Here is a 15,675-nt window from a genome sequence, read left to right on the forward strand (position 1 = left end):
CCTGCGGTTGCAAGGGAAAGTACCAGGGGAGGGGGTGGTTTGGGTGGGAAGGGACGAATTGGCCAGGGAGTTACGGAGGGAGTGGTCTCTGCGGAAAGCCGAAAGGGGAGGAGATGGGATGATGTGGCCAGTGGTGGGATCCTGTTGCAGGTGGCGAAAACTGCTAAAGAATGATAATTCTGCATCGGAGAGTAGGAGGTATGGGGCAGATGGTGAAATCCAAACAGGGGTAAGGGCTGTGGTCACACCTGGGCTCGGAGGAGAGCAGAGGGTGGAGTGGGGGAGGTGCTGTGGGTGGATGAGGGGGGCTTAAGAGTGGTGCAGGGGTGGCATTGAGATGTGGCACGGTTGGCATAGAGGGGAAGGACAGCACGACCCAGTGGGGTGTCAGTAGTGAGGTCCCAGATGGAAATGGGGAGCAGTAGGACCCGGGAGAATCCAGATGATATTCTGGTGATCTTATCAACATTTTGCAGATAAAATTCTGCAGTTGGGCAATGTGTGTTTGGTGTTAACTTATTACTTGTACATTCGGAAGAATTTCCCAGTGTCCATTAAAATGAGTGCCAAGTACTTCAATGAAAACAACTTTTTGTATTCAGATACTCCTTGAAAGAGGAAATTAACATCCCAAGATGTTCCACAGACATAATATCACATCAAATTAGATGTCGGCTGCAGAAGGAAATATTTGGAGTGATGAAAATATTGTCAAAATGTCAGGATTTAAGAAGAATCATAAAGGAGGATAAAGTAGAATATTAACAGGCAGGTTAATGTAGGGAATTCCAACACTGATGGTTTAGATAGTTTAAGGACAATCGCCAATAGCAAAGAGATTAAACCTTGGAAAGATTAGGAAATTAGAAATTTAACAATACAGATGTTTGTTAAAGATTATACAACCGGAGAGCTCAATTAAGTCGAAATGAAGCCTTGGAGCAATAGTTAGCATCTTCCCAAAAGTCTTTAGATTCTAATGAAACACAGGATGATTGGAAAAATGCCAGCATAACATCTCTTCATTAAAACTGGGAAGCAAAAAAAACATAACTATGAGCTGATTCGTCTAATATCTATTCTTGGAAAAATGTTAAAATAGACAATAGACAATAGGTGCAGGAGTAGGCCATTCGGCCCTTCGAGCCAGCACCGCCATTCAATGTGATCATGGCTGATCATCCCCAATCAGTACCCCGTTCCTGCTTTCTCCCCATATCTTTAAGAGCCCAATCTAGCTCTCTCTTGAAAGTATCCAGATAACCGGCCTCCACCACCCTCACAGAATTCCACAGACTCACAACTCTCTGTGAGATAAAGTGTTTCCTCATCTCCGTTCTAAATGGCTTACCCCTTATTCTTAAACTGTGGCCCCTGGTTCTGGACTCCCCCAACATCGGGAACATGTTTCCTGCCTCTAGCGTGTCCAAACCCTTAACAATCTTATATGTTTCAATAAGATCCCCTCTCATCCTTCTAAACTCCAGAGTGTACAAGCCCAGCTGCTCCATTCTCTCAGCATTTGACAGTCCCGCCATCCCGGGAATTAACCTTGTGAACCTACGCTGCACTCCCTCAATAGCAAGAATAGCAAACTATTTTTTTTAAAGGAAGTCTCAACCTGAGTGGATAAGAGGAGAATCAGCAGAAGCATTTTACAGACTCCCATCTCAACCATAACCCATTGATGCCTACATTCTATTTTCCATTAACCAATCCTCAATACTTGCCAGTATATTTGTCCCATTCCACATGCTCTAATTTGCCTAATAACCTCGTAGGGTATCTTATCAAAGGAGTTTTCAAAGTTTAAATACCATAATCCTACTTATCTATTCTGCTTGGTCCAACCTCAAAAAATATAATATAGCAAAGAGAAACAGAAATTAAGGTGACTGACTGCCCTCACGAGCTTGCTCCAACATTCAGTATTCTGGCTGATCCAATCTTCATCACAACACTACTTGAAGAAGGGTCTCGACCCGAAACCTCGCCCATTCCTTCTCTCCAGAGATGCTGCCTGTCCCAGCTGAGTTACTCCACCATTTTGTAACTACCTTCGGTGGACTCTCAGTCTGGTGAAGGGTCTCAACTCGAAACGTCACCCATTCCTTCTCTCCAGAGATGCTGCCTGTCCCAGCTGAGTTACTCCACCATTTTGTGACTACCTTCTCATCATCTACTTGTACCTTTGTGGTTCAACTGTCTGCAAATCTCAGCCTCAACAGTTCATTGGGATAATTTTCCAATGGAAAAAAAAGCAGCTCCTCATTTCAGTCTTAAAATGGGGGCCGCCTATTCTAAATACTCCTTCTAAAAGGAGCAACCAATTGAGGAAACTCCCTCAGAATTGGTTGCATTCATACATAAAAAAACACTAGAAGCAGAATTAATCGACAATTGAAAATTTTAATAATGTATGATTGATGTATATGAAAAGTTTTTTTACTATAATATGTAACTACCATATGTTTGATTCTAATAAAAATATATTTTTTTTAAATAAAAAATAAAAGAATTGGTTGCATTCATTGCATTGGATCGCCCTTAATGCAGAATCTCCTTTACTGAACTATGGAAACCAAAACTGTTTGCAGTATTCCAGGTCTACTTGTGACAGTGACATGCAAAATAGCTTTAAAACTTTTACACCCCACACTGCTTGCACCAAAGGCCAACAATCATATAGTCTTCCTCATAACTTGCTGCACTTGCATGCTAACCCATTTCATCCACCAGGCCATCCATATCCCTCTGCACTGCAACATTAGTTAAGTAATAATTTCCTTTGCCTACGTAGATAACCTAGATTTCCTAGATTCCACTCATCTGTTAATTCTGTGGATCCTATTATTATTTTCTACGTGCCCTACCGCCATTTCTTTATTATCAGATTTGAGGTTTAGTACTACGACTCGTACATGGCCAACTTGATAGCAGTCTTCTATTTTCTCAGTCCCTCCGTTATTAAATAGTGGGTTACATTTGACATCTTCAATTTATGGGGACCTTCCACGGTGAACTTTGGACAGTGAAAGCCAGTGCATCAGCTACTTCCATGGCCAAATCTTTCAAAACATTGAGATGCATGTCATCAGCTTTCAATCTTGATCATTTTTCCAATACATTTATTATCACTATTATTTCAGCTTCCCGATCACTCTCAAACTTGTTCACTACCCCTTCCAGGATTTATGTTTCCTCCAGGAAATAAAGTATTTAATCTTTCGGTTCCATATCCACATTCCACAATATAATTTCTTAAATCTCAGTCAATAGACTATAGACAATAGTAGGCCATTCGGCCCTTTAAGCCAGCATTTGTTACTGACTCGAGGAACTGCAGATGCTGGTTTACAAAATAGTGCTGGGGTAACTTAGCAGGTCAAAGAGATGTTTTGAGTCAGTACCATTCTTCAGACATTGCTGGATCACTTTTACTGTTGGGTTTTGGGATCTTTAGTGTAAGCTCTGCATTAATTCTTTAAATTATTGCCATCGCATGTTTACCGTCATATCTCGTATGTTAACAGCCAGATTATGTCACAGTCCTTGAATCAAGCCATGATTTCCTTTGTTTAAACTAATAATATGAACCAATTTTGACTATGAAGTTTTTTGTATATTGTAAGGTTGCTCAGTCTAAAGTTTTGTTTAACTGTGTGCTAATTAAATGCCTCATTACACACTAAAGGTATCCTACACATGCAATCTATTTTTTGGACTAACAGCAGTGCAGAAAGAAATGCTAGTGTGCTCACAGTTTTGATGGCTTGGGGTATTCTCTTCCAGAGATATCTTGCTGTATTCCTGGAATAATGAACAGAAACAGCATGTTTTTTGATGCATCATTTGTACCTTTCAAACGACTAAAGCACAAAATACACAGCAGTACAGTAAACCCGCGTTTGACAGACTTCATTATAACAGACTTTGGTGATAGAGGACAAAATCTGTTGTAATCAAGGCGACCGTTCATATGGGGCAGGTCAGGAAGCATTGGCCTTTTATTTATGAAAACTCCAGGATTGAAAATAGTTGAACAGCCTCATACAATGGAGATTTACTGTGAGTCTGATAGTCAACCTCCACCAGTAGACATACAATCAGGAGGAATGAAGAGGTGCTGTAGACCCGGGACCAATGAACAGGTTGGTACTTGGGCAAGATAAAGACAGGCTGAAAGAATTCCATTCTCATGACTGGTGGAACGATCATTCGGCATGAACATCCACTTCACCGTTGGAAATATTTGGATCCCACCATTAGTCAAATCTTCTCATCTCCACCCCTTTCTACCTTCTGCAGAGATCGTTCCCTCCGCAACTCCCTGGTTAACTCATCCCTTCCCACCCAAACCACCTCCTCCCAGGTACCTTCAGGAGATGCAACACCTGTCCCTAGAGCTCCTCCCTCGATTCTTCCAGGGATGCCCAACAGTCCTTTCAGATTAGGCAGAGATTCACTTGCACCTCCTCCAACTTCGACTGTATCTATTGCTCCAGGTGTGGACTCTTAGCATCGGCGAGACTAAGGACAGACCGGCCGATTGCTTCGCTGAACTCCTTCTCAGTCCGCCTGGGCCGACATGATCTCTTGGTTGCCAAACACTTTAATTCCCCTTCCCACACTGACCTTTCTGTCCTGGGCCTCTTCCATTGCCAGAGTGAGGCCACATGCAAATTAGAGGAATAGCACCTCAGATTTCTCGTGAGCATCTTGATTTCTCTAACTTCAAGTAACCATTGCATCGCCTCTCACTCTGTCCCTCCCCCACCTTAGTCATTGTATTAGTTTCACTGGCATTTAGGTGAATTTCATTGTCTCAACCCAAGGAAGTGCATGCAATGATCAATATAGACAATAGACACTTTGGTGGCAAAAACAGGAAAGTAGACTATTATCTGAATGGTGGCCGATTAGGAAAAGGGTAGATGCAACGAGACCTGGGTGTCATGGTACACCAGTCATTGAAAGTAGGCATGCAGGTGCAGCAGGCAGTGAAGAAAACTAATGGTATGTTAGCATTCATAGCAAAAGGATTTGAGTATAGAAACATAGAAATTAGGTGCAGGAGTAGGCCATTCGGCCCTTCGAGCCTGCACCGCCATTCAATATGATCATGGCTGATCATCCAACTCAGTATCCCGTACCTGCCTTCTCTCCATACCCTCTGATCCCCTTAGCCACAGGGCCACATCTAACTTCCTCTTAAATATAGCCAATGAACTGGCCTCGACTACCCTCTGTGGCAGAGAGTTCCAGAGATTCACCACTCTCTGTGTGAAAAAAGTTCTTCTCATCTCGGTTTTAAAGGATTTCCCCCTTATCCTTAAGCTGTGACCCCTTGTCCTGGACTTCCCCAACATCGGGAGCAATCTTCCTGCATCTAGCCTGTCCAACCCCTTAAGAATTTTATAAGTTTCTATAAGATCCCCTCTCAATCTCCTAAATTCTAGAGAGTATAAACCAAGTCTATCCAGTCTTTCTTCATAAGACAGTCCTGATATCCCAGGAATCAGTCTGGTGAACCTTCTCTGCACTCCCTCTAGGGCAATAATGTCCTTCCTCAGATTTGGAGACCAAAACTGTACGCAATACTCCAGGTGTGGTCTCACCAAGACCCTGTACAACTGCAGTAGAACCTCCCTGCTCCTATACTCAAATCCTTTTGCTATGAAAGCTAACATACCATTCGCTTTCTTCACTGCCTGCTGCACCTGCATGCCTACTTTCAATGACTGGTGTATAGGAGCAGGGAGGTTCTACTGCAGTTGTACAGGGTCTTGGTGAGACCACGCCTGGAGTATTGCGTACAGTTTTGGTCTCCAAATCTGAGGAAGGACATTATTGCCCTAGAGGGAGTGCAGAGAAGGTTCACCAGACTGATTCCTGAAGTCGAAGGGCCAAATGGCCTACTCCTGCACCTATTTTCTATGTTTAGACAATAGGTGCAGGAGCAGGCCATTCGGCCCTTCGAGCCAGCACACCGCCATTCAATGTGATCATGGCTGATCATCCCCAATCAGTACCCCGTTCCTGCCTTTTCCCCATATCCCCTATCTTTAAGAGCCCTATCCAGCTCTTGAAAGCATCAACCCTCTGAGGCAGAGAATTCCACACACTCACAACTCTCTGTGAGAAAAAGCGTTTCCTCGTCTCCGTTCTAAATGGCTTACCCCTTATTCTTAAACTGTGGCCCCTGGTTCTGGATGTTGGAATCAAGACAGGGAATATTGAGGAATGTAGAGAAAGGCAGACTGAAGCGGGCAATTGGAAGGACCAAAAAGGGGCCGAGCAATAGCTTTTGCTAGTTGGATTAAAGAAAATCTCAAAGCATTTCACACCGACATAAATAACAAACCACGGAAAAAGTAGGACCGCTGAAGGATAATGGACTGAATTTGAGCTTGGAGTCTGAGGATGCTAGCGAGGTACTTTGCAACTGTTTCCACGAAGGAGGACAGCAAGATCAGTGTGAAGAACAGTTGTGTTTACTTTAGTTTACCGAGGTACAGTGAAAAGCTTTTGTTGCGTGCTAACCAGTCAGTGGAATGACAATACATGATTACAATCGAGCCATTCACAGTGTACAGGTAAAGTAAGAAATGTTGTTGTAGTAGGGATTTAAAAGCGTGGAGTGATAGTAATATGTGATTGTAGATCTGACTAGCACGTAAATAGTCGCCTGGGTTGGGTGCCATCTTGTAGTATGAGGTCATTAAGGTGGATCCAAAATTATTGAGAGGTGCAAGAAAGGAGATTACCGGAGTTTGACAAAGATCTTTGCATCTTATCTTGCCCGAGGCATGATTCCAGAGGCCTGGAGTGTAGCTATTGTTCCTTTATTTAAGAAGGGAAGTCGAGAGAATCCAAGGAATTATAGGTTGGTGCATCTCACGTCCATGATACTGAAACTATTGGACAGGACTCTTTGGGATAGGATTTATTCCCATTTGGAAGGAAATGGGTTAATTGGGGACAGTCAGCATGGGTTTGTGCATGGCAGGTCATATCTTACTAACCTGAAGTGGTGACGAAAGTGATCGATGTGGGTAGGGCAGTGAAAGTTGTCTGCATAGATTATACTAAGACATTTGATAAAGTTGCTCATGATAGGCTGATCCAGAAGATTATGATGCAGAGGATTAACAGTGAGTGGATCGTATGGATTCAGAACTGGCTGACTGAAAGAAGTCACAGGGTTGTGGGCGACGTATGTGCTGGAGGACTGTGACCAGTGGAATTCCACAGGGATCTATGCTGGGACCTCTGTTGTTAGTTGGACGTAAACGTAGACAGGTTGGATAGCAAGTTTTCACATAGCACCAGGATTTATGGGGTCGCTGATCGAGGGCGTCAAAGTACACAGCGGGATATAGATCAGCTATAGAAATGGGCAGAGAAATGACAGGTGGAGCTTAATCAAAGATAGTGAGGTGTTGCACTTTGGGAGGTCAAATGTACAATTACAGGCAAGACCTTTAACAGCATTGATACAGAGAGATCTTGGGGTCCGACTATAATTCCCTGAAAGATAGAATGGTAAAGAAGGCATAAGATATGCTTGGTTTCATAGGTTGGGGCATTGAGTATAAAAGTCAGGAAGCAGCTCTATTGAACATTGGTTAGGTTGCATTTGTTGGAGTATTGCATGCAGTCCTGGTTGCCCCATTAAGGGAAGGGTGCAAAGTCTTTGGAAAGGGTGTCGAGGAGGTTTACCAGAATGATGCCTGGATTAGGGGTTACTAGCTTAGGTGGGCTTCTCCTTCCAATCTTTGCCTTCTGCTTAGGCAGTTCTCATCTTCTTTAGAGATTGGTTCTGGAGTTTCACTTCTCCATTAGCTTGTGAACACTTTGGTGTAACTTTGTGATGGTACACACCTGTGTTCTTCATGTAGTCAGTAAACCTCGGAGAAATGAACTGAGACCCATTGCCTGAATATAATGTCACTGGTAGACCATGTCTTGCAAAGATTTCCATCAAAACTGATAGTGTTTTCCGACTTCATTATCGCATACTCGTAATATCTGCTGTAGTAATCAAACACAACTAGTATTGGCTCTCCTGTTGGAAGTGGGTCTAGAAAATCTACCGCAACATCTTCCCATGGTCCTGTGGGTAACAATGTGCTTCGTATTGGCTCAGGTGGATTGGTTCTGCTTGCCATCTGACATCTATGGCATAACCTCATGCGTTGTTCCACATCTTTGTCCATCCCTGCCCACCATACTTTTGTAAGAAGATTTTGTTTAGTTCCAACGACTTCTAAACATCCGTCGTGAACCAACATTGACCTCAGCTTTGTTGGCACTACGATCCTGTTTCCTCGTAGAAAACACCTTCCAATTGAGCATAGTTCATCTCTGATAGCTGCTTATGTCCCGTGTGGACATTCCTCCCAGTCACCTCTTTAGATCCGCTCTCTAACATCTTGTAGCACCTGATCATTGTCCGACCCTTCTTCTACTTCCCTAGTTCTCATTGCTCTTGGCGTATAGTGTACGGAGACAAATCTTACATATTATTTTGCTTTTCTCGCCAGTGTAGACATTTGCAGCTTGTCTACCTCCAGCAATCTGGATAATGAGTCAGCTATACTGTTCTTCCCAGTAACGTGGATCACTCTGTATTTCTCCTGTTGGAGTCTAAACATTCATCTTTCAATCCAGGCACACGGTTTGGATCTAGGGATGTAGATTGTCTCCAGCGGTTTGTGGTCTATCCAAAACTCACACTCGATGCCATAGATAGGCATGAAAGAGTTCACATGCGCACACTAAGGCCAAAGCCTCCTTTTCTGTCTGGGAGTATCTTTCTACTTCCGTCAATGACCTGCTTACATACGCTATGACTCTCGATTGTCGCGCATGCTTCTGTACAAGTACAGGTCCTAGTCCCATTGGACTTGCATCTGCAATAACTTGGGTTGGCGCCTTTGGATCCCAATGTATAGGCACCCATCAACATCTGAAATGTAGTTCTTTGTTCTGGACCAAACACAAAGCGCACATTCTTCCTTGTCAACTTCCTCCTTGGCTCCGCCTCAGTAGCTGGGTTTGGAATAAATCTTCCACAGAAATTCACCAAACCAAGAAAACGCCTCACTTCAGTTGCATCTCTTAGTTCTCGACCTTCTTTCACAGCTTGAATCTTGCCCTCAGCTGGATTGATGCCATTACTGATCACCTTGTGGCCCATAAACACCAATTCTGAAACACCAAGCAAACATTTGTCCATATTCACTCTCAATCCAGCAGCCGTCAATCGAGCTGAGTCTCTCATCATGTTCCTCATGTGAGGAACCATGAATAATGATATCATCTGAGATGTTTGCAGTTCCAGGAATCCCTTGAATTACCTTGTGAATTTCATATTGATAAATCTCTGGTGCGGCATTGACTCCAAACAAAAAACTCTTGGGTCGATATAGTCCACAATGTGCGACAGAAGTAGTTATTTTCCTTGACTCGAGGTCCAACTCTGATGATAAACCCACTTTAGGTCTAGCTTTGAAAATACTTTGCTTGGAGGTAGCTCTTGTAGGACCTCATCAACTGTAGGTATGTTGTGTCTCTCTCGTATTATTGTTTTACTTACTCGTCTTATGTCCACGCAAAGCCTTATCTCTCCGCTTGGTTTTGGTAGTACTGCAACTGGACTGACCCATGGGGTTGATTTTTCAACAGGTTCGATGATATCCTGTTCAATGAGCTCTTAGATCTTAACCTCAAGCTTTTCTCTTAATACAAATTGAGTTATTCGCACTGTTTGTTCTACAGGCTTAACATTTGGGTCTATCTTGAGGTTGACTTGGCTCTATGCAATTTCCCAATGCTTTCAAATAGTGGCTTGAACTTCTCCTTTATGTCCGCATATGACTTCAGTGAGTTCATATTTATCCCAATGTGTAGCACACCCAATGCTCGAGCAGTCTCTCTACTCATGAGTGGCTCTGCTTTCTCCTCGATAACTACAAATTCAGCCAAAGTGTGCCTATCACCTGCTTGCACCTCTGCCTTGAAACTTCCAACCGTCTGGAGTGGTTTTGATGGTGTAGAAGGATACAATTTTGTCACACTTCCTCGAAGTGCATGTTATCCTAGCCCATTTTAAATCTTCCCACAGTGCTCTATCAATAACGTTGCTATCACTTCCCGAGTCTACCATCATGTCTATTCAATTCTCACAGCCACCTTTGTGTGCTTATTGTTGATAGCAAAAGCAAATCCTGCATCCATCCGTGTCTCGTCACTCAAACATTCATCAACTTGCCGTAAATTTTGATAGTATCCACCTCTCTGCCCTCTTCCTCCAAATCTATGTGTTTTTCCATCATCTCTCTTTGGTTTGCCTGGGACTCGACACTTCTTTGCAAAATGGTCTTCCCCCCACACATACTTTCTGCATGTTTGGCCCTTGGCAGCATAATTCCTTGGCAAAATGTCAAAAATTCCCACATCTAACACACAGTCATCTCCAGCTTTGGAATGACCCTCACCACATCCATGTCCCTTGCAACTGCCAGTAGAACATCTTGTTAACGTGGCTTCCTCCATCCAATCTCATGGTCTGAAACTGGGTCTCTACGGCTTCAAATGAACTGGCAATTTTCAGAGTTTCCCCTAATGTTAGCGTGTCACATTTCTCCAACTTGCCAGACATGCTTTAATACAATTTAGTCTTATACAGATTACATTACTCCAAAATAAAACTAAATAGAATCTTCCCACATATTTCTCCTATTTGTGATAAATGTCTGCATCTAGAGGCCAATTTAACACATACTTTTGCAAATTGTACAAAAATTAAAAATTTCTGGACTGATATTTTTGGAATAATTTCTGGTTGTTAATACTAAATTGATTCCAGACTTAAAATTAATAATACTTGGGATATCAGAACAAAGTTTAACACTCACAATAAGCCAAAGAAACTTCCTAATATTAAAATTTTGGAAAGGCCCTATAACCCCCACAATTAAAATGTGGACTGTGGAAATGTCGGAGACCCTACATCTAGAAAGAATTAGACTTGTCTTAATGGACAAACAAGAACTTTTTGTTAAAATATGGGCTCCATTCATTAACTATTTGAAGGGATAGACTGGCCCAGCACGAAAACCCAACTGAAGCTTAAACTCAGGATTAGATGAAAAGTTATACTTTATAATCTACGAACTTATCTCCAATGACGTATTATAAGTAATTCATTCCATCTTTTCCCTTTTTTGATATTTGTAATTCTTTTTTCTCTTTCTCTCTCTTTCTATCTATATAAAAAAACACTAGAAGCAAAATTAATCGACAATTGAAAATGTTTATACTGTATGAGTGATGTATATGAAAAGTTTTTTTTACTATATGTAACTATACTTTGCCATAATATGTTTGCTTCTAATAAAAATATATTTTTTTAAACTTGCATTTTAAGTCATTTGATTTGTAACTTTGTACAACCTGATCCCTGATTTGATTCTCCAATTCAGCTCCATAGTTACAGCCTTCTGAAACTTGACGCAATCTTGTGACAAACTGAGCAATGCTTTCCCCCTCTCATAGCGTCGATTGCCGGAATACGTCATTGAAATGTAGCATTTGTTTGCACCACATAATGGTTCTTCAAAGCAGTAACAGCTCTGGAAGTGTTTTGAAAGTCTCCCAAACTGAAGTTCCAGCACTGTACATAGAAACATAGACATAGAAACATAGATAATAGGTGCAGGAGGAGGCCATTAGGCCCTTCGAGCCTGCACCTCCATTCATTGCGATCATGGCTGATCGTCCCCAATCAATAACCCATGCCTGCCTTCTCCCCATATCCCTTGAGCCCCTAGAGCTCGATCTAACTCTCTCCTAAATCCATCCAGTGATTTGGCCTCTACTGCCCTCTGTGGCAGGGAATTCCACAATTTCATAACTCTCAGTCTTAAATGGCCTCCCCTTTATTCTAAGACTGTGGCCCCTGTTTCTGGACACTCCCAACATTGGGAACATTTTTCCTGCATCTAGCTTGTCTGCTCTTTTTATAATTTTATATGTTTCTATAAGATTCCCCCTCATCCTTCTAAACTCCAGTGAATACAAGCCCAATCTTTTCAATCTTTCCTCATATGACAGTCCCGCCATCCCAGGGATCAATCTTGTGAACCTACGCTGCAGTGCCTCAATCACAAGGATGTCCTTCCTCAAATTAGGAGACCAAAACTGCACGCAATACTCCAGATGTGGTCTTATCAGAGCCCTATACAACTGCAGAAGAACCTATACTGAAATCTATACTGAAACTCCTATACTGAAATCGTCTTGTTATGAAGGCCAACATTCCATTAGCTTTCCATTACAATAACAGTGCTCTCCGTCATGTGAGCAACACCGGCGTTGCTCCTTCAACAAGCAGACCTAAGCTATCTGCATAGGTCAAAATTCCTCCATCCATGCCTCAAACTTTGTACTCACAACACTCGCCTCCCCATTCAGGTTGAATAAATTCAAACTTCTAATTCCAGCTGCTTTGGGAAATGCCATATCTGCTTCAAAAGTTGAACTAAACAATTACGAGTTCATCCTCGTCGCCAAAGTCAGATCCTCGCCTTGATCTGAATATAATAAACACACTTCAAGGCCACTGAACATAAACACTTTATTTTATTCGTCCTTCATTCCTTTACATCCTGACAACATTTGTCCTCTGACCTTTCTGACTCATAGTGACATGACATGTCAGTGGTCAAGGGAAGGCCTGAATAAAGTATATAAAATTATAAGAGGCATAGATTGGGTAAACAATCAGAACCCTTTTCCCAGGATTTAAAAAAATCAAATACTAGAGGGTATAGCTACAACATGACTGGGTCAAATTTTGATGGACGTACGGGACAAGTTTATGTTTCATACAGAGGGTGGCTGGCGAGTGCCTGGAATGACTGCCAGGGATGGTGGTTGAAGCAGATATGATAGTGCCATTTCAGAAAGTTTTGGATAGACATATGGATATGTAGGAAATGGAGGAATATGGATTGTGTTCGGGCAGATCTGTTGGGCTTGGCACCATGTTCGACGTAGACATTGTGTGCCAAAGGGCCTCGTCTTGTGCTGAACTGTTCTACGTTCTATGGAGAGGTGATGCTTTGGTTCGGCCCCCCTTTACGGGTGTCAGAGGTTATGGGGAGAAGGCAGGAAAATGGGAGCGATAGATCAGCCACGATTGAATGGCAGAGTAGATTTGATGGGCTGAATGGTCTACTCCTGCTCTTATCACATGATCTTAAGATGTTCTGACTGATTGTGGTGGGGGCAGAAAGCTGGGAAAGAGGTTGGGGGCCAGGCCAAAACCTGATATTGGTCAAGTGGATATATAGGTGAAGGGGTGGGTTGGTTACCACATGAATGATTTAAAACCTAGTGAGGTTCCAGAAAATTCAAATTGAGAAATGCCAATGACTATAGCATTTCAATTAAGTATTTTAAAATCATCTGTCCTTGCCTTTTTCATGAATAGTAGTAGTGGTGTGGGAGCTGTGGAACAGAAATAAGCACTTGCAATAGATAGGATATTTCTTGTCCACTCCCTACACACTAGGGGGAAATTTACAGAGCCCAAATAACCTCCAAACCCACGCATTTTGGGGCTTGTGGGAGAAAACTGGGGCACCCAGAGAAAACCAATGCATCCCAGGGATAATGTGCAAACTCCACACATCCAAGGTTGGGATCAAGCCCAGGTTTTCTGGTGCTGTGAGGCCATAGTTCAACCAGCTTTGCTGCCCTTTAATCCGAGCAAGTGCGAGATGTTTTACTTTTTGGAAGATTGAATACAAAGGGAAAAGATGCAATTGATGACAAGATCCTTAACCGCATTGATGCACAGCAGGATCTTGGGAGTCTGTAGCTGAAAGTGGGAATACAAGTAGACGGTGATAAAGGCGGCATAAAGTATGCCTGCCTTGATCTGTCAGGGCATCGAGTACAAGTCAGGATGTCATGATGCATCCCTCGAGGACTTTGGTTGGGCCACATTTCCAGTTCTATTTGCCCCATTACAGGAAGGACGTGGAGGCATTGAAGAGAGTGCAGAAGAGGTTCACTGGAATACTGTGTGGTTTCGAGAGAATTACCTATAAGGGCAGATTGGACAAATGGATTGTTTTCTGCAACCAGAGGGAGACCTGACAGAAGAATATAAAATTATGAGAGGCACAGATAGGGAGACAGACAGAACCTTTTTCCCCCACGGTGAAAATGTCAAAGGAGATGTGTGGGGCAAATGTTATTATTACAGAGAGTAATGGTTGCCTGAACGCACTGCATGGGGTGATATACAATCGTGACATTTAAGAGGCTTTTGGATAGACACATGGATATGAAGGGAATGGAGAAATATGGATCACATGCAGGCAAAGGAGATTCGTGTAACTTTTCATGATGATCGGCATAGACACAGTACGCCAAAGGTCTTGACATCTGCTGCAGGCACAAGGAACCGCAGATGCGAGAATCTTGAGTAAAATTTGAAACTGAAGGATCCCAGCCGAAAACATCACTTATCCGCTCCAGAGATGCTGCCTGAACCGCTGAGTTACACCAGAACTATGTGCTTTATATCACTGTGAACTATATCACTTTTTCGCTGATAAAATCAGCACCATCTATCAATCTTTATCCCCTGTACCCGACTCCTCAGCATCTACTCCACCACCTACCACGGCCCCTCCTTTCAACATCTCCACTGACCTCCTTACCCCTCCTCCACACTGCTTCCTCTCCCAGTTTGACCTGGTCACCCCTATTGAAATCTCCAAACTCATCAGCTCTTCCAAACCCACCACCTGCTCCCTCGACCCTCTCCCCACTCCCCTGCTGAAGTCCTGCCTCCCCGTACTCTGCCCCTACCTCACTAATCTCTTCAACTCCTCATTGTCCCAAGGAATTGTCCCCTCCGCTTTCAAAACTGCTGCCGTTACACCAATCTTAAAGAAACCTGGTCTTGATCCCTCCTCTCTCATTAACTACCGCCCAATCTCAAACCTCCCCTTCCTTTCAAAAACCCTGGAGCGTATCGTTGCGTCACAACTTCATTCCCACCTCCTTGCGTATAACCTACTTGAACCCCTCCAATCTGGCTTTCGCCCCCTCCATAGCACAGAAACTGCTCTCCTCAAAGTCCTCAACGACCTCCTCACCTCTGCTGACACTGGTTCCCTCAACATCCTCATCCTCCTCGACCTGAGCGCAGCCTTCGATACAGTGAACCATAACATCCTGCTCACCAGACTCAAGGATTTCGGCATTGAAGGCTCTGCACTCAGCTGGCTCCGTTCCTACCTTTCCAACAGATCCCACTTCATCTCTCTCCACAACCACACCTCTGCTACAGCCGCAGTCACTCAAGGCGTTCCCCAAGGCTCCGTACTCGGCCCCCTCCTCTTCATCATCTACATCCTCCCCCTTGGTCAGATACTCCGCCACTTCAATCTGGACTTCCACTGTTACGCTGATGACACCCAGATTTACCTTGGCACCAAATCCCCCCACAACCCCCCCCTCTCCCATATCAACTCCTGTTTGTCAGCAATAAAAACCTGGATGCAACATAATTTCCTCAAACTCAACAGCGATAAGACAGAATTTCTCCTCATAGGCTCCAAAGCCACACTTAGCAAAATCAATAACCCC

At 43.2% G+C, this 15,675-nt stretch overlaps 1 protein-coding gene across 1 annotated transcript in view; it reads right to left on the reverse strand.

The window, feature by feature from the left end:
- Nucleotides 1-15,675, reverse strand: part of cops8 (COP9 signalosome subunit 8) — a 33,327-nt gene that overhangs the window by 11,223 nt on the left and 6,429 nt on the right. The window contains exon 3 of the mRNA XM_033023636.1: nt 3,762-3,810. Coding sequence (XP_032879527.1) covers nt 3,762-3,810 — 49 coding nt within the window. The remainder of the gene's footprint in view (nt 1-3,761; nt 3,811-15,675) is intronic.

The sequence above is a fragment of the Amblyraja radiata genome, chromosome 7 (assembly GCF_010909765.2).
Source record: "Amblyraja radiata isolate CabotCenter1 chromosome 7, sAmbRad1.1.pri, whole genome shotgun sequence".
In the NCBI taxonomy this organism is placed as follows: domain Eukaryota; kingdom Metazoa; phylum Chordata; class Chondrichthyes; order Rajiformes; family Rajidae; genus Amblyraja; species Amblyraja radiata.